Source organism: Paroedura picta, chromosome 2, assembly GCF_049243985.1.
Source record: "Paroedura picta isolate Pp20150507F chromosome 2, Ppicta_v3.0, whole genome shotgun sequence".
Taxonomy (NCBI): Eukaryota; Metazoa; Chordata; class Lepidosauria; order Squamata; family Gekkonidae; genus Paroedura; species Paroedura picta.
The window spans coordinates 134,614,544-134,633,430 of NC_135370.1; the positions used below are offsets into that span (position 1 = coordinate 134,614,544).

An 18,887-nucleotide genomic window follows, 5' to 3' on the forward strand; every position below is an offset into this window, starting at 1 on the left:
GTTGTTGGTAGGTGTGAAGTCATGTCCAATCCATCATGACCCCATGGACAACAATTCTCCAGGCCTTCCTGTCCTCTACCATTCCCCAGAGTCCATTTAAATTTGCACCTACTGCTTGAGTGACTCCATCCAGCCACCTCATTCTCTGTCGTCCCCTTCTTCTTTTGCCCTCGATCGCTCCCACCATTAGGCTCTTCTCCAGGGAGTCCTTCCTTCTCATGAGGTGGCCAAAGTATTTGAGTTTCATCTTCAGGATCTGGCCTTCTAAAGAGCAGTCAGGGCTGATCTCCTCTAGGACTGACTGGTAACCGTAGGGACACACAGATCTGTGTTTTATTTTTTCTATTAAGCAGCAATGAAAGCTACTTATGATACAACAGGGAGCCCTCTGGCTTGTAAAATCGTATATCTGTCCTCAGTACTTGAAAAACTTTATAGAAGAAGAAAGAGAAGAGTTGGTTTTTATATCCCGCTTTTCTCTACCATAAGGAGTCTCACAGTGGCTTACAATTGCCTTCTCTTCCTTTCCCCACAATAGGCTGAAGTCGTTGCTCCAACTGTCTTTGATTTGCCTTTCCTACCAGGTGTTTCTTCTCTTCTGCCTGTGCACAAGGAACTCCGGGACTTACCGTTTTTGATAGGCCATGTCAAATAGAGGAAAACAAATCTCTCTGTATCTCACTCACACAGTTCCAGTTTAACCATACGAGCTATCTCTGTAATGCAGAAGCTTTAGGCTGGCCAATTGAGAATGTTTCCAGTTCCTTTCTGGGTTCAGGTGCTCTAGTCTTTTATGACCTAGGACCCACATATCAGCAGTATCACTTGATATGCTCTAGTGTTATTGCTTTGTTCAACTGAGCAATGCCTTCTGAAAATACCAGTGTGTCAAATGGGTAAAATCAATAGCTGCCCCCACTCTAGGCCTTCTCTGTTGAGACTCCCACTTGGTAACATGGACCACTGGACCAGGTCAGGAAAGTTCCTACACATTTAACAGATCATATTAAGTGGGATTGTTCAGGAAAGCAGTCTTATAAAGTTGTAGTTTTACAGTGCAATTTTACACAAAATTACACCCTTTTAAATCCACAGAAGTCAGTGGGTTTAGAAGGGTATAACTCCATATAGGACTGCCTGTTTAATAAGTCTGTGGATTCAGCTAATGCAGGTGTACTGCACAGGTTTACTGCAGTGTTCATTAAATGTATTATGCTGTTTTATTCCATTATTTTCATTTATTTTTAAAATTCATCTTTAGCCTAAGAGGGAAAAGCAGATTACGAGCTCAAGAACCAATTTTCCTTCTGTGGCTCTGCATGCTTAGAATTGTATAGCCAAAAAGCAAAGAGAAGCTATTCACGATCTCCTTAATCTTGTACCATGAATGCTGCAGCTTTGCATATACACAGGCTTTGTTTGTTTGTTTTTAAGGGGGGCTGTATATTGAGGCATGGGATGTGTGGAGTACTGCGAGTTATTTTTTTTAAGATCCTCCAGTTGTAGTCAAGTAAAAATTGCTGGCTGCACATATTGTAAGGCTCTCCCTCCCAAAATTCATAGGAGGAAACCTACATAAAGTTGATTTCTGAATCCTGTAAGCACTTTCCTGTCTTATGGCCACCTCTTTCAGCACCTTGGTCTGACAGCTCCCAAGGCAAGATGGCTGCCACCAAAAGCCGGAGCCCTCGCCTGAGGATCACGTGACGTCCTCTCTCTTCTGGCTCTCTCGCATGAAAACGGCAGCCGCTAGTCAGCGCTCAGTTGTGAGGGCAAAGCAGTCGGCGGCAGTCGGTGCAGAAACCTTTGAAGAGTTGCCGCTCCGTGCAATTCTGCAGTCTGTGGAGCGGCATAAATGCAGAGCGCAGAAGGGGGACGCTATAGGCTCGAGCGCTCTATGGTGTCCTAATCCTCTTACAGAAATATTTGCGCTTAATTTGAAGGCGCCCGGAGAGGAAACCACATGGGATTGTTGTGGTTCACTAGAGGCTGAAGCGGCACCCGTGAAGGGAGGGGTACTCGGCGTGTCTTTTTCGGCCGGTAGATGAAAAAGGCTAAGCGGAACCTTGAAAAGAGAAGAAACCGCTCAACAAGCACCCATGGTCTCCGACCGGCCTCTTTGGAGGCAAGGAAGTTGTAGTCCCTGCTGTGGGGCTGCCAGGGGGCATGGGTTGCAGGGCGCCTTCATTCAGGCGCGCGGCCGCGCAAGCACGCTGAGGACAGGCGGTGGCACTGAAGAAGAAAGAATCCCGGACAAGTAAGCGCGGGGTCGACCAGCCCTGCCGCCGCCCTTCTTCCCCAGTCTTTCGCGAAGACGATTCTTTCAAAGGCTGGGGCATAACAAGCGGGAATTCGCTTTGCGCGAATAACGCAAATTCCGTGGAGACACACAATGAAGCTCAGTGTATTTACAGAAGCACTTTCTGCCTGGGCAATGTGCGGGGCGAGCGGACAGCCTGCGGTCCGCACCGGGTGATATGTTCGGCAAGAAGAAGGAAAAACAACGCCTCGCCATGGGGTACAATGCGAGCTGGGCTGCAGGCAACGCGAGTGAGCGGGGGCTCCCTCAGGCGATCGCCGGCGCTTTGAACGCTTCCAGCGCGCACACTGTGGCGACCAACAGAAGCACCCATGGGATCGGAACTTTAGGAGACGTGGAATACAGAGCAGGACAAACCTATAGACATTTTACTACCACCGTACAAATTGTCATCTTCATAGGCTCTTTGCTAGGTAAGTAAATCTTCCCTAGGCAGGTTGTGTTTACTAAGGACTTCGTGTTTCAGGGGATTGCCCAGCAGGGGGTGACATCCAGAATCAGTCGTTTGTTGTTTCCTCTCAGCAAACCTACAGACATCACAATTCAGCATTATGATCCTTTTTCATGCCAGATTCTTCCACAGCAGTTTAGACTGCCTGTACCTTTAGGGAGGTTTAGGGGAGGAGGAAATAGAAATAATATTTCAGCTATTTTTGGTGCATGTGTTGTTGGTGGGGATTGTACTGGATGGTCCTCTGTAGTCTCTTCCAGCTGTGTGTGATTCTGATTTGTTTACCACATCTTTAGGAACAAGGGAAGAAACATATGTATGTGTTGATATTTCAGTAGAAATCATACAACTATTTTAAACAATAATAAACTTGTTATTTAATATTGAACTTTTCAGTGAGTTCCCAAATTATGCCCAGAAGCCACCATAAAACTATACAATCTGGTTTTGAAAGTCTGCAGTCACCACCACCACCCCCAACCCTGAAAATAGAAAAAGTAAGTGCTCTAGGGTCAAAGGCTGAAATCCTTTACACAGTCTTTTTAGGACCAAGCTATATCAGAATCAAGGGGATCAGTGGTCAGATATCCTCACAGATTTTATTGCCCCTCTTATTCCCCCTTATTTTCCTGATGGGAATTCCACCCCCACCAGAGCGCTGTTTGTTCCACCATGAGAAACTCCTTGCATCTCAGCGTCTTTAAGCAGTTTTTTCTGCTTGTGGCAGCCCAATTACATGAATACGGTCAGACATGATTGTCTGCTTCACTAAATGTGTAATCAAAACTAATAGTGTTTGATCATATATAAGGTGAGCAGTGTGTTCATCCTAATAGGCACATCCACCTATCCACATATATGTGCTGGGTGCAATTTTTCTCCATCCAGGGCACCCTTCTGCTTGTTCAGACTGCATTCAAAAGAGCAGTCTGCTGAAGAAATCCTATTCCTGTACATGGGTCTCCTTTGCAGGATATTCCCTCTCTTCCATGTGTGGTAATCTTTTTGTGGGCCTAGAATTGGACAAATGTGTAGCAAGTTCACTTTTAAACAGGGGCTGATTCTTACAGGTTTAATACTGAATTAAACAATTATACAGAGTTTTCCAAAATCAAATTGTACTTGTTACTGGACAAGTAGGATTCCTACTAAAAGAGGGTCATTTGAATTACAGGATCGATATGCACTGACTTTAGCTGGTGTTCTTCATTGATGACTTTCTGAAAAGGAGTGTGATTTTCTTTATAATCAGGGAATCCATGGCTTAGCTATACAGTCTGACACTACTGATTACAGATAATTATTTTGTCTTCATCTTCCCAGGCAAAACTATATTAACATTGTTCCAGTTAATAAAGGGTCCATATATTTGTGCCTTTTCTCCTTCTTTTTGCCTTTCAGCCAATTTATGGCAACTCTGTAGAGTTTTCAAAGCAAGAGATGTTCAGAGGTGATTTGCCATTGCCTGCTTTTTTATAATGACCATGGACATCCTTGGTGGTCTCACATCCAAGTACGGACGAGGGCTATCCCTGCTAAGCTTCCAAGATCTAACAGTATGGGGCTAACCTGGACCATCCAGGTCAAGGCCATGCTTGTTTTGGTAACCAGGAAAAAATGTAGCATTGGAACATACCATCAAGAGCAAGACTCCAGCCGCCCCTCAAGCTGAAGAAATGTTGGGTTCTTGCCTCTGATGGTGCACTGATGTTGGGAGGCACGTAGAAGCTGCAAGGTCTCAATGCTTGTGAATGCCTGGGGAAGTCAGGCCAGTGGTAGGCACAAGCCTCTAGTCTTCTATCACGTTGCACTTGTTAAACGAAATATATGATCATTACTGATGGCCTGGTGATACAGTTTGTGATCCCTTGAATTGATATTAACATTTAAAATGTATTTGTACTTCCTGTTATGTTCTCCTTAACCCAATTAAACGTATTTGATTTATAATTTTTTCTCTGTACTTTGAGAAAATTCCTCAAAACAGGGACTTGCCTTTTGTATGGCTCATAGCATCCACTCACCTTAATCAGGCATTACACAGTCAGGTGTGTTTTATGGGGTCTCAGTCTCCCCACATCCCGTGCCCCCAACCGAGCACTGTTAACAACATTTGATTGACACAAGCATTAATTTTGTTTTGCTCCTTTGCTATTGAAGCACTGCAACCAGGGGTATGAGCATCTTAAAAAAACAACTCACTAGGATAAAAGTTTGAAGTTACCTTTGTTTTATATAACCATTGTTGTACACTCATGCTAATCTTGGTGCTCAGTTTGGACCAACAGATATTAGCATGGGGATTAGAATAGTTTCTGTGTGTATTGGGCATGTAGATTAAACATGCTGGACGTTAAAAAACAATTCTAATTGAAAACATCCCAAGAATCACAAGAAACTGAAGGAAACTGTACTCAGCTGAAAGCAATGCATCTTTTTAAACCAGGACCTTCCATGATTCAGACAAATTTTGAACTTGGTTGTTTTAGAAGTTGTTGGTGGATAATGTGAGACAATATTCTATATTTCCAAATTTGCTACATAATTTTTTTTTAAAACATCCTATTCATTGCTAGAATAAAGTAACAGTTTAATTAAATAATGAATTTCTTTACAAATAAGTGAAACTTTTCACTTTCAAGAGCATTTTAAATATGTTTTGTAACAATATATATTTACAAGTAGTCTGGACTTGCAGGAGGCAGCTCATTTCCACCTCCCTCGCTATTTCCTCTTTTCCTTTCTTGAAATATCTCATAACATCTCCCCTTTCCTGCTTCCTTCTTTTCTTCCAACTCTACAGCTAGCCTACATGTATCTGCCCTTCTGTCTTCAGCTTTCCCTGCCTCTCAGCAGCCTCTATCTAGGAAGAGTTACATTACAAGAAATGCTTGAGGACTTGTAGAGGTAGCACCTCACTGTCCACTGTACCTTCCTCCTCACACAATTTCCTCTTTTTATCCCCTTGGCAACCCCCATACATATAAAATCCTGGTTTTCCAGCATAGGTGCTATAAAAGTCTAATAAATAAATAAAATAAATACAATTTATATCCCCCTGTTTTTTCACAATGGGAACCAAAGCAGCTTACATAATTGTTCTTTTATTCTCATAACAATCCTGTGAAGGTAGGTTAGGCTAAATGTATGTAACTGATCCAAAATCACTCAGTGAGCTTCCACAAAAAGATGGGGATTAGAACTGATGTACAAGTGTTCTTTTTTCACTCGTTTATTTACTTACCACATTCATTTCCTACATTTCCTCCAAGGATCTGCAGACAGTATGTGTGTATTATACGGTTTTATCTTCAAAGGTGAGATGCAGTAAGCTTCATGATTGGGTAGGATTTTGAATCCAAGTCTCCCAGTGAGTTCAGCAGGAATTTGAAGCTGTATCTCTCTAGTCCTAATTAAGGCACTAAAAATCACTGCACCATTTTTGATTCTCCAGCTCTAGTTTCTGACCAAAAAAGCTTTGGCGTTCCCTCTCTTTACCAGTTTATAAATGAAAATGCTTCTAATACTCGTGTAGACACTGCTGCCTCCCCCACTTAACAAGGACTCATTGATACCCTAGTTCAGATCTGTAGGCCTTCTGCTTATCTATTTTGTTTGGCCCTAAGAAGTGAAGGGTTTTAAAACACATTTCTTGCTTTTTGTCAGTATCCAAGTTGGCCCTGAGAGAGAATTTTATTTACTGAAAGTATCCTGCCTTCTATGGGCACATTTTCAAAACAGCTTGCAGCAAAAAATTAGAACAATACAGTCAAGGAAAAAAACCCAACCTAAGAAAGCAAAAGAGCCTCTTGTGGCGCAGAGTGGTAAGGCAGCAGACATGCAGTCTGAAAGCTCTGCTCATGAGGCTGGGAGTTCAATCCCAGCAGCCGGCTCAAGGTTAGAATCATAGAATCATAGAGTTGGAAGGGGCCATACAGGCCATCTAGTCCAACCCCCTGCTCAATGCAGTATCATCCCAAAGCATCCAAGAAAAGTGTGTGTCCAACCTTTGCTTGATGACTACCAGTGAGGGGGAGCCCACCACCTCCTTAGGAAGCCTATTCCACTGCTGAACTACTCTGACTGTGAAAAACCTTTTCCTGATATCTAGCCTATATCGTTGTACTTGTAGTTTAAACCCATTACTGCGTGTCCTTTCTTCTGCAGCCAAGGTTGACTCAGCCTTCCATCCTTCTGAGGTCAGTAAAATGAGTACCGAGCTTGCTGGGGGTAAATGGTAATGACTGGGGAAGGCACTGGCAAACCACCCCGTATTGAGTCTGCAATGAAAATGATAGAGGGCGTCACCCCACGGGTCAGACATGATCCGGTGCTTGCACAGGGGATACCTTTACCTTTTTTAAGAAAGCAAAAATTACCTTTTAAAAACACCAGTACGCAGAAAACTATAACACAGCTTGAGCCTGATCAGAGTTGGGCTTCATCAACGGAGGAGGACGTTCTACAGCCTTTCTCAACTTTTTTACTGTTGAGAAGTCCCTCAAACCTTCTTCAGGCTTTGAGAAACCCCAGAAGAGGATACTATCTTGCAGAATATGGTTGAGAAGGATAGTGGTGTCCATGCCCACCCGAGGTCCCTCCCCACCCCTTCCAAGCCCATCACTGGCCATTTGGGGAGGGGGGATCAACATGATCATATGGTCATCTTTAATAATGGGTCACTGTTAAATAAAAGGCTAAGGCCTAAGTGTGCGGAGAGTGGCAGGAGCCGGTCTGGTTGAGGGCCCAATCAGAAGGTGTAAAGCGCCTTCCGATTTGGCCCTCACCAGGACAGTCCAGAATGTGATGGGGAAGCGGCGCCATGGTGTGAGTACAGAAGGAGGCCTTCCCCCCAGGCTTCTAGGCCTGGGGCAAAGGCTGGGCTGTCACCAGGGGCCCGGGGGGAAGGGGGGGGGAAGCAGGCCTTCCCCCTGGGCCCAAAAGGCCTCCTTCCCCCACTTTCTAGCACCCATTGTATTTAAAAGTACAATGGGCTTTAAATCTAGTATAATCCATAAATGGTTAACAAATCTTAAAAAATGTGTAAAAAATTAACTCCCTCCCATTCATGAAAACCTTCCAGGGCTGTCAAGAACACACAGTGTTTCACAAAACCCTGGTTGAGAAAGCCTGATGTAGTGGTAGCTGAGACCATGGAAGCTGAATCCCTGGTATAACCCATACTTCCTGGGTCCTCTGACTCCAGAGGCTTTCAGGAGAAATGCAACCAGATGTGGCTGTTGGACAAGAAGACCAGATAGTCCATGAACAGGAACATAAGGAACCTACTAGTTTGGGTAGCCCAGGCTAACTTTATCTTGTCAGACCTTGAAAGATAAACAATCAATGCTAATTGGCACTTGGATGGGAGACAAAGGCAGGCAGTGGCCTATGACCTCTGTATGTCCTTTGTCTTTAAAATCCTATGAGGTCACTATGACTTGACTGTGACTTGACAGCAGTTTAGATGCATGCAAGGAGGTCTGATTATCAGCAGAAACCCTATAGTCACCCCTGGAATCCCAGGAGTGGAGAAGGAAAAAAACTCAGTGAGAAGTTTAACTGAGTCTGCAAAATGTGTGGCTGGCTACCCAGGGTCAGATCTAATGTGTGGCTTTGTAGAATGCTGATAGGCATTCATAAGTGTCTGTGGACTTCAGGCCCCAGCTGCATCTGAAGGTGCTAAAAGGTAAAGGTATCCCCTGTGCAAGCACCGAGTCATGTCTGACTCTTGGGGTGACGCCCTCTAGCGTTTTCATGGCAGACTCAATACGGGGTGGTTTGCCAGTGCCTTCCCCAGTCATTACCGCTTACCCCCCAGCAAGCTGGGTACTCATCTTACCGACCTCGGAAGGATGGAAGGCTGAGTCAACCTTGAGCCGGCAGCTGGGATTGAACTCCCAGCCTCACGGGCAAAGCTTTCAGACGGCTGCCTTACCACTCTGCACCACAAGAGGCTCTCTGAAGGTGCTAGCTAGTATCTATAGACAGCCCCAGCTTGAGTCTGGCTATTCTGGGATCAACAGCTTTGAGATGTAGTGCTTGCAGTTCTGCCTTGTGTTGATTTCTGCCTGCCCCATGTCACTCAAGGCAAGCAGGAAAACAGTCGTTATGGAAAAAAAATGTTAAGAAACTTCAGCTAAATTATATACAAAAGTGGAAAGTTGGACCAACATCTCCAAAGCTTCTGTTATAAAAATAAAGGGCTACTGGTTCTTTGAGGGACTAGAAGGAGTTGAAGTATATAACTCATACAGATGAAAAGGAGGTGCTGGCAATGGATGTACCTTGTGTGGGAGATTGCTTAGGAAAACAAAATGAACCAGCCCTGGGAAACAGCGGGAAGAATCTGAATTTTCTATTGTTTCTCAAGTAACTACCCCCTTTCCCAATAATCCCTAAGGAACACTCATCACTTTGTGTCTTGGCCCACAATTTTGCTGCTGTTTGGATGAGTGGGCCTTCCTCCCAATGTAGTCAGCAGTACTTGGTTGGCTTGCTTATGCACATTTCCCGCTGGAGCTCACCTTCATACTCCAGAGGCCTGCAGTTAACTTGTGAATGATTTTGGGTCAGAATGTTTTAAGATAGTTGCAAAGTTAGGGTCACATTGGCTTTTGAGATTAACGCCACACTTTAATAGTTAATAGTCTTGTGCCGCATTAATGTCTAGCGAATTTGTGGTGGCATGAACTTTTAAAGAAGGAGCTTAGCTAATGAAATCTCATTCAGCTTGCCTTAATGGCAAAACTGGACAAAGTAGAGATGCTCAAGTTTGCCCTGGGGACACATCAACATTTTAAAAACATTTTAAAGAGTGAGTTCTTGTACTGAGATCTCCTTTACATTGTGTTGCAGGAGCTTGATTCTGGTTGGAGCCACTATGGTGCGGAGATGGGTGAGAGAAGGGGATCATACCTTCTCCCCATCTGTTTTTTCCACTGTGAAATGGTGCAGGGGAACATATGGGCAAACACCCCCTGTGCTGTTCCAGGTTGGAAAAAAACCTCAGGGAAGTGGCAAAAGTGCCACTTTTTCCTGATAAGAATTGGGCCTCCACAACATAGTTTAAAGTTGAGAACTCTCTTAAAATGAGATGTATCACTGGGATGAACTTGGAGATACCTGTCTCATTTAGTTTGATACGATAATCCTTTTTTTTTTTTAAATGTGGTCAGAGGTTAATGTGGTCACACTTCTAGACAATCACACTTTTTCCATTAGCCTCTTTAATTACCCTGACTTTAGTACCTCTCAGCATATTTTCCCCTTTTTTGATAAGAATTCTTTTATGAAAAAGATTACCTAGTGAATTGGACCATGTTTTGGATATACACTAATGGACTCAGCCATATTATTGTACTTTAAAGTTTAATCCTATCTAGAGGGTTGAATAGTTTGGTAGAGGGCAGCTCATTGTTCTAATCTTGTTTATGGATTGAAGCATAATCTTCCATACTGGAGAGCAGATCAGGGCCAGTTGTCCAGCTACATCACCGAAGCCAGTACACCTGAGACAGTACAATGCGAAGGGTGAGAACCTCTACACCCCATTGCAGAATCTTGTGACACAGCAGGAGGAAAGAGGTAGGAAAACAGTGCTCTGCAGGTGCAAGAACTTCTGCCTGTAGAAATATTAATCTGGGTCCAAATCTAAGTGTAATATCCAAACCCATATCATTCCTATAAATGCAACAATATTTGAGCTTAATTAGAAATGTATCCAGTTTTTAAGAAAATCAGAAATATTTTGCTAGCTAAGACCAAGAGCCTTCTAGACCAGCAGTTGGCTTCCGTCAGCGATTAACATCCAGGTGGACAGAAACCTACATAATAGCAAACTTTTTTTTGATTCTCTAGATTAAAAGCATCCACTGCAACAGACTATCTGAAATTTGAGGGAGGGGGAAAGAGAAGAAAGGAATTTTTTGAGCTTTCTGAGGTTTCTGTTGCTATAGAAACACAATTCTTCATGTGCTTCACAAATAATGTCTTATCGAGTATTTCTTTGAAAGGCACTTTTGGATTGCATTTACATATTAATAAATTGATAGTCAAGAAGAGAACCTTCCCTTAACAATATAGGAAATATGTGGAATGCAGTGACGTGATTATAGGGTTGATGTCTCAGGTTCTAATGTTCTAGTTAGGTTTGTGAATTATTGCTCCATAATAATTAATGCCACTATGGGGCAGTCGTGGGATATGAAGGCACTCAGCAATAGAATGATATTTGATCTACACTCCTCTTTCTAACTAGGCTATTCATGTAGTCAGGTAGGTTGTTTATTTCTCATGAGTTTTCACTAGGGAGAGCTTAATTCTCTCCACAGTGGGTGGTGGACAGGGAAAGGAAATGGAAAAGGAAAGGCTTACTCTTCCTCTGCAGTATGTACTTTGCTGAAAGTAGGTTAATGGAGCAGGCAGAAATACATGATGAAAAATGTAAGCCATGGATGGAAGAAGGGAGACAAGATGGGCAAAGCATCGTTCATTAATCCATATGAACAAGACTCTTCTCTGAACAAGACTTTTCTCAGTAGTAAGAGATACTAGTCAAATGTTGCAATTATGTGCAGTTACATGTTTTTTGTTCTGTGGGGAACAATGTCCCAGATGCTCTATTACTGTAGTCTCATTAAAATTTCCAGAGGGCTTATGTGCATGTTTTATTTCCATCAGAAAGAAACACAAGCAGAAAAACGGTCAGTGTTTGCAATTCATTAAGATGTCAGTCCAAGCCCAAAATACTTTCTCATGGCAGGACACCTCAGAAGAACAGGGCCATATTAATAGGTATGTCATATAGTTTGCCTGATATGAAACAAATCAGACATCAGGACCTATATTTGTTGAGTGCTGGCAGTATAGTGACTAAAAGCCTGACCCATGATCACAAGCTTGAAAGAAAAGAAGTACAGAAATTTCTAGGATTTATCCCGTGAACACATATATCCAGTCAACCCACTAAATTAATAAAAATAATCAAACTGGGGAAATAAATAAGCAAAGTGTTCAAAAGTTGCACGTAAGCAAGACATATGAAAGTGATTTTTGCAGGGCTCATTAAATGTATGGTGGGCTGGCTCTTCGATCTGTTTTCAGTTTTTGTTCAAAAAAACCCTACAGAATTAAAATTAAATGCACAGAACAGCCAGTGAATTTGCTACACATGTTTCCCCACAGCTACATTTAGACAAAGTGCTTAATTTTGCATGAGCTCATCTGGAGTAGACATTTTACAGCTTTAGCAATCAAAAGAGACAAATCTTCTCTATCTCCAGGGATCTAACTTCAGCTAGGCTGTGAACTGATTGGGTGGTTTCAGGTAAGCCTTAACAATACATTTAAGACCGTTTTCTGTGAGTGAAGGACCATTAGGGATTAAAACTTGGTAAAGTCTTAATGGAACTGTATTTACCAGGTGATGTTACTCACCTCCATGCCCATAACCACCCTAAGCCTTCAGGGAGGCTGGTATATAAATATTATTTTTAATATATATATAAAAACTTCAACTAGGGAAGGCCATTTTTTCCAGGTCTGTGGACTGTAGCCCCTGAGGTCATCTGAGGTGATAGATGATGACCCTACTTTTTCACTCTGTTTTCTTTTCTCCCTCTCCTTTATGCTTCTGCCCTTGCTACCCCTCACAACTTTTGTTTGTTCATGAAGAGTGATAAAGAGCGTAGGAACTAGTGTGACTAGGCTGGAAGAGTAAGGTTGCTAGGCCTGCCGGGTCAGGAAACTTATGGAGATTTGAGGATAGAGCTTGGGAGATCATGGACCTCACTAAGGTACAATGAGAAAGCATCCATTTTCTCCTGAGGAAATAATCTTTGTAGTCTGGCGATAAGCTGTAATTCTGGGGGATCCACAGGTCCCACCTGGAGGGTGACAGTGTGTGTGGGCACAAAAGGAAGTTCAAGAGATATGGGAAAGGGAACAAAGTTGGTACTGGGATAAAGAGCAGAGGAAACAATGGTTGATAGAGGCATAGAATTTTAAAATGGAAAAAAAACAAGGACCAGCCTTGGTTCCAGTTGGCCTGGGAGATAGATGGGTGGATAAATACATGAAGTGAGTAAGTGTAGGGCCAGTAGACCAGAAGACCTGTATAGTATTGACAGGAAGAAAGCCGAAGGACTAAGGTCGCTTGGACTTTAGACTCTGATAAGAATATTGCCTGTTGTGGCTCATACTATCACTAGGGGCCAAGCCCATTGCATTCAGGAATACAATGGGCACTAGATTGTGGGGGTGGGGGGTGGAAGAACTCTGCACCCTCTGTTTCCCCCCAGGATCTGGAAAGACTGCAGGCTGGAGTCTCCCGGGAAGGGAACTCACCAGCAGGGGCAGCTCTCACACAGCAGGGATCTGCAGGCTCTGAGCCTTGGAGGGAAGTGGAAGGAGGAGAGGGTGGTCAGAGGTGAAGGACGGAAGGCGATTGGCTGGGTGCTGGACAGACAGGCAAGCTGGTTGAAGGAGGAGGCACTCAGGGGTGGGACAATTGCCCTGAGTAGGTGTTAAGCACTTAGCCATGAGACCTCCTCCAAGGCCTTACCAGAAATATATTATGTGGAACAGATTGTAGTATGCAGTTTAGCAACCTAAGCCATCTAATGCCTTACAAACTACTTCAAATACTGGAAGCCTGCACCCAAAGTAGTGGCTTTTCTGTTTATATCAATACAAACAAGCATACATATGTTTTAGTATTTTGTGCAATTGCTAAGGTCTTGTGTCTCATGCAATTACTATCACCCTGTTCCTTGTTTTTCCCCCAGTATAACTGATTGCAGTTGTGGGTAGAGATAGAGACCCAGAATAACGCAATGCATAAATAGGTCAAGCTGCATATGTTCATCAATACACAACTTTTGTTTAAGCTACAGCTGTCGTGTTTTGCTTTTCTTTTTATTATTATTATTATTATTATTATTATTATTGTATTTATACCCTGCCTCTCCCTGAAGGCTCGAGGCGGCTTACATAACCCCATCCCCTAATGTCATTTCCACTGACAGTTGCTGTAACACCTGTGAGCTTCAGTCTCAGTGACTATTCTTCAGAAAAAGGTGGCTTCCTTGATTTACAATGTAGCTTTATTCAAGGTTTGACAATTTCTTGGGAACAAAAAACCCATTGCAGACTTTTCAAGCTGAATTTTCTGCTGCCCTCCCAAATGTTTCTGTGGAACATGCCTCCAGGTGAAATGTTTTAAACTTGGCATGTCAATTAAATGGTTATAATCAAACATTCAGTCATGTTAGGAATCCAATGCATGGTTTAGGGCTACATCAAGCATCATTCCTAATCTTCTTAATTCTGTGACATGTTAATAGGGGGCATAGTGATTTATAATGGATTGGATCCTACAGATATGTAAGTAGTGGTCCATTTTTTTTTGGGGGGGGTCTCAAGTGTTGCTGAGGGAATAGGAAAGTGTGGAAGAACCTTTTGCCATGAGTGTTTAGTTTTCTTTTTGCTTGTACAGCCAAAGAATTGAACCCTTTCTAGAAATTTTGGCTGTCATGCTCCACATTAATAGATATCGGGACCATATTTAGGCATTTGAATGTGATCTATTCTTATGCCATTTTGTGCTTCTGCTGCAATATTTTTAACGGTAGCAATTTGGTGGATAAATTAATTTAAGCAATTTGTAACACAGTGGAATATATGCTTTATTTGAAATTATTATAAGCAGTGGAATTTCCAATATAACAACCGGTGTCCTTTTAAAAGTATCCAAAGACCTTCTTCAGGTATGCCCAAGAACTCTGGCATGACCAATTATATTTCTGACGTTTCCCCTTGGAACAGCAGTATCAGCTCTGTGCTCTGTGGGCTGTCAAGTCAGGTCTCCACTACAGCAGTGTCTAAATAGCAAGAGAGCATTGATAGATGCTGATACTGGAGCAAGGAACTGGTACACAGGGTCGTACCTAGTGGACTGGTTAATCCAGCAAGTAAGCCTTCCCAAGCCCCAGCATAAAGAGGCTGGGAAGCAATCAGGTTTAACCTCCTTCTGGAAGGTGTTATACTCCTGTGGCTGCACTGTGCTTTGACCAGGATCCTGTGAAGTATGATTGTTCTCACTGCCTGGCTCTGGGATGCAGTTGCATCCAACAGTTGAGCACTTTGCCTCTGTTGGGCCACCTCAGTCTGGATCTTTTGCTGCCACTTCTGTTCCTGCAGATTATGAGCATCCCTGGGGGGGGGGTGGTAATGTGCTGGGGTATGCATTTGATCTGGTACAATCCTGACAGTTATTTCAGGGGGCCATGGTGACATCTCTCTTGCAGGATTTGGCAAGAAAAGAGCCTCTGGCTCTGCGGGAACATAGTCAGCCAGTATCTTCGTAGTACTGCATCCTCCCTGATCACACTATTCCTCCTTGGTATCTTCTCCTGAGGACTTGGAGTCACTGGGCTGGCTAGAGAAGGTCATGGCAGTATCACAAACTGGGTGATGCTCAAATTCAGCCATGTTTGCTTTAAGGCTATGATCAGTTGTATATTTTCATTTGTGGTTATGTATCGATAGATTGTTGTCACTTTGAGGACAATTGTAGAACGCTGGCTTGGATCCTACTGAGCATTATTGCAGATGAAACAATTTCTACCAACAGGTATGACTTTCTTACACACACACGCACACACCCACCACTAGAAAGCATTTTAGGCAGTAGACAAAACTTCATTCAGGGGGATATGTCCCAGAAATAGTATTTTGGGGGACATTTTTAAGCTGCAGGAAGTGGGGGAAGGTGAGAAAGTCATGCTCTGTAGAAGGAAAACATTCTGTCCAAGAAAGAGCTCCTAGTGATTTGATATGTCTAACTACATTTTAAAAAACACCTACCAGCTACAAACAGGATATTGATCAATTATAATATGCTAGAATAAAGCTGTCTGTTTGGTTAAAAAGAAACAAGGATGGAGAAGATAAAAATAACATTTTAATGGTTTTTCATGTAACACAGAGTCAAGCTGAGTATTTGGCTGATTTTCAGTAATAAAACCTTTTGATGTTAATCCCTGTTATTGTATTTTTCAGCCAAGCAACTCTGGAAATAAGTTGTCCCATGCCATTATTAAGTTGAGTGTTAGAGCCTTAATTAGAGAACACATGGTTGCAAAGTGTCTCTTGTATGAAGTCCTACCTTTCCAGAGAATAATTTCCCTATGCTTCACCAACTGAACTTTTCTGCACTAATGTTGGGAAAGACAATGTTTGGCGTACAAAGAAGAGAAGACCCTGTAGAGGGCAGCATGAAGACACTTAAATAGGATAGTGCAGTCAGCTGTTGAGTTTTATTCCTTGTTTGTCTCTAGCTTGCTGTTTTTAGGGCAATTTCTCCCTTCTTGTCAGATATGCCACACTCAGGGCCATTTCGCACGGCTTCAAAGTAGCAGAATGGTTGCTATTAGGAAACGCTACTAATTTGACATAACCCACGACGTCGTAGACAATCTGCAACAATCCTGAAACCAATCAGCAAAAAGCGCTTCGTTGTGGCGCTTTCAGGGGAATCCAGAAAAGTGGATTCACCCTCCGGATAGCGATACACTCCTGCAACCAATCTGCAACAGTAGCGCTAAAGATCTGTGCGTTACCATTGTTGCTGGTTCTTCAAAGTCCCTCCCCCTGGCTCTCTCCTCCAAACTTCCGGCGAAGCGATCGCCATTTTTTTTTCTCCGAGCGAGCGGGGATAAACGCACCGGCGAGCCTCTTTCTGTTTAGAGGCTTCCCTGGCTTCAGTCCTTCACCTTTAGTCACTAAGCACACACAACTGAAAAGCCCGTTTGCTGAAATAAAGTCCCTTTATTTTTTACAAATAAATTCAGCCGAAAATCGTGCCCGTGAGAGGGGGGGGGGATTTTTTTTTTTATCACTCGAGGCAGCGTGCAAATGATCATACAATCAAACGACAGCTCACATTAGGCAGCTGGATGGGTCTCTCCGTAGCAACGAATCTACCTAGATTCATTGCTATGGGTCGTTTTTTTTTTTTTAAAAACCTTTCTTAAAGGGAAAGGGGCTGTTTGGGAGCATGCTAACGGCTGCCCATTGGCTGCTTGACGGCCAGGGGCGGGATGAGCTTGGCAATAGCGCTTCCTTTCTAGCGATTTCTGCCGAGACCGGAAGCCTGTGGGAAACGCTAAAAAACGCAACTGATTCCACTACAAAGGCAGGTATGCATAACGATGAATTCCACTATTTTAAATGGCGATTTTTCATTCCGCAAACAATTTGCAACAAAGATCCCTGTGCGAAAAGGCCCTCAGTTTTACCTAGGTCTCTCAGCTAGAGATGTATTTAGGAAGCCATCTTCATCTCTCCTCTTTCCTATCAAGTATATTAATTCATAAATAAAACTTTTACTCTTTAATCAGGTTGTGCATCGTTGCAGTGTAAATTACTTTGCCAACAGTTTATTCCCTGCAAATTATGGAAGAGACTAGGCTAAAGCTGCTGACATCAGGATGAAGGTCCGAGGCTGGAATTTTGTTGCTATAGACAAGAACGTTTACTCAGTTTTGTCCATCTTAATTCTCAGATAGATTCCTAAGAAGGATGGGATACTTAAGGGAATTTACAGAAAATGCATGGGATTTAAGGAGCATGTTTTCTTGTCAGTACAGACTCTTATCCTGAATATAGTGAAGCTTTGCACTAAGGCAGCAGACCACAGCCTCTAATGGAAAATTACTACGTCCTATTTATTCATTTTAATTCTTAATCTGCAGCAATGCTTAATCTGCTCATCTGCTGGTCTACTGAACCATGGGGACTGCAGGACATGCCAGGTCTGGTATTAAGATCCACTAGACCAAGAATCCTGGGCAGCTGCTCAATTTTGCCAGGTGCTGGTACAGACTATGCCAAAGTATACACAAGGAGGCAAAAGATCAGTCATCTTTGAAGCAAGTCAGGGCATGTTGGCTTTGTAACTTGGTTTTCCCTTAATCTTTTAGACAATTTGTTCTCTTGTGGTGCCTCTTGCTTGCCAGAAATTATGCTTAATGAGACCTGTATCTATAACATAGGATCTGGTAGGCAACAGTCACGAATACTGTGTTTTAATAGTCAGTGGGGAGTTATAAATGATAGCATTCTATTGTAGGAGTGATTTCCCAAAATAGGGCATAATTTAGAACTGTAAAACTTCTTGCTGTGTCGCAAACCATTACCCCATATGATCTCCTTTATATATCCAGTTTTTCTCCACTTCATAGCAATCAAACTTTATTATCAGCTCACAAAAGAAAAACAAAATCTCATTTCCTCAATTATCCTCACAAGAATTTGTGAGAATTTTCCTCTTTGGTAACTAAGTTTACAGATAAAGGAATATTGAATTTATATCAACATGCCATATATATAATTTGCCATAATGAACAATATCATTTGAAAGATTCTCAATTGTTGGCATAATTTGTTGATAATCAATGGACTGAAGCAGTTTATTGGTTCATATTTTGTAGAATATAAAACTGCTGAACTGAAGGTTGGGTCTCATCAGGATACCCAATTATGAACTTCACCGTAGAATGAGGATCAAAAGAATCTGCACAATAAGTTATATACAAAAGTGTTTTATGGGAGGGGGTCAAACCTAGATTTCGGGGGGGGGATCACAAAACTCAATTAAAACAATGGAAAATATCAACTGAGATATCATAAAGTCTCACAAGATCACAGTTGGAACAGTGGGGTTGCCTAGCAATCAAGGTACTAGGCAAATCCAAAAGATTGGAGAGAGCAGTAGTAAGGAAAGGGAGAGACAGTAGTTAGGGGGGAGAGTAAAAAAAAATGGATGGATGGGTTAGAAAGAGTTGGGAAGAGGGTGAAAAACAGAGGTGAGGGAGAGACAGGGCTGGAAAATAGAGGGTGAAGATGTGCAGGATGGGAATTCCCCTGTCCACAATTTTTGTGTGTTATCATCTGGTATAGTTCTATTTGTTAACAGCAGGTAGTCATACATTTCAAGTACCTCAACATTCACAAGGATTACAAAGTTGATTAAGAAGGAAGCTGTGGTATTCAGGAATCCTGATATAGGAAGTAGAATTCTTTACCTGATACTACATTCTGCATACATTTTTG

At 42.6% G+C, this 18,887-nt stretch overlaps 1 protein-coding gene across 2 annotated transcripts in view; it reads left to right on the plus strand.

Moving 5' to 3' along the window:
- The window catches only part of GPR176 (G protein-coupled receptor 176), a 49,141-nt gene that overhangs the window by 9,228 nt on the left and 21,026 nt on the right, over nt 1–18,887 (plus strand). Inside the window, exon 1 of one of the 2 annotated variants that reach the window (XM_077322938.1) lies at nt 1,657–2,733. The exons of the other annotated variant lie outside the window; for it this stretch is intronic. Within the exon in view, the coding sequence (XP_077179053.1) occupies nt 2,478–2,733 (256 nt within the window). The 5' untranslated portion in view covers nt 1,657–2,477. Of the gene's footprint in view, nt 1–1,656; nt 2,734–18,887 lie in introns of those variants that run through there. 2 annotated transcript variants of the gene reach the window in all.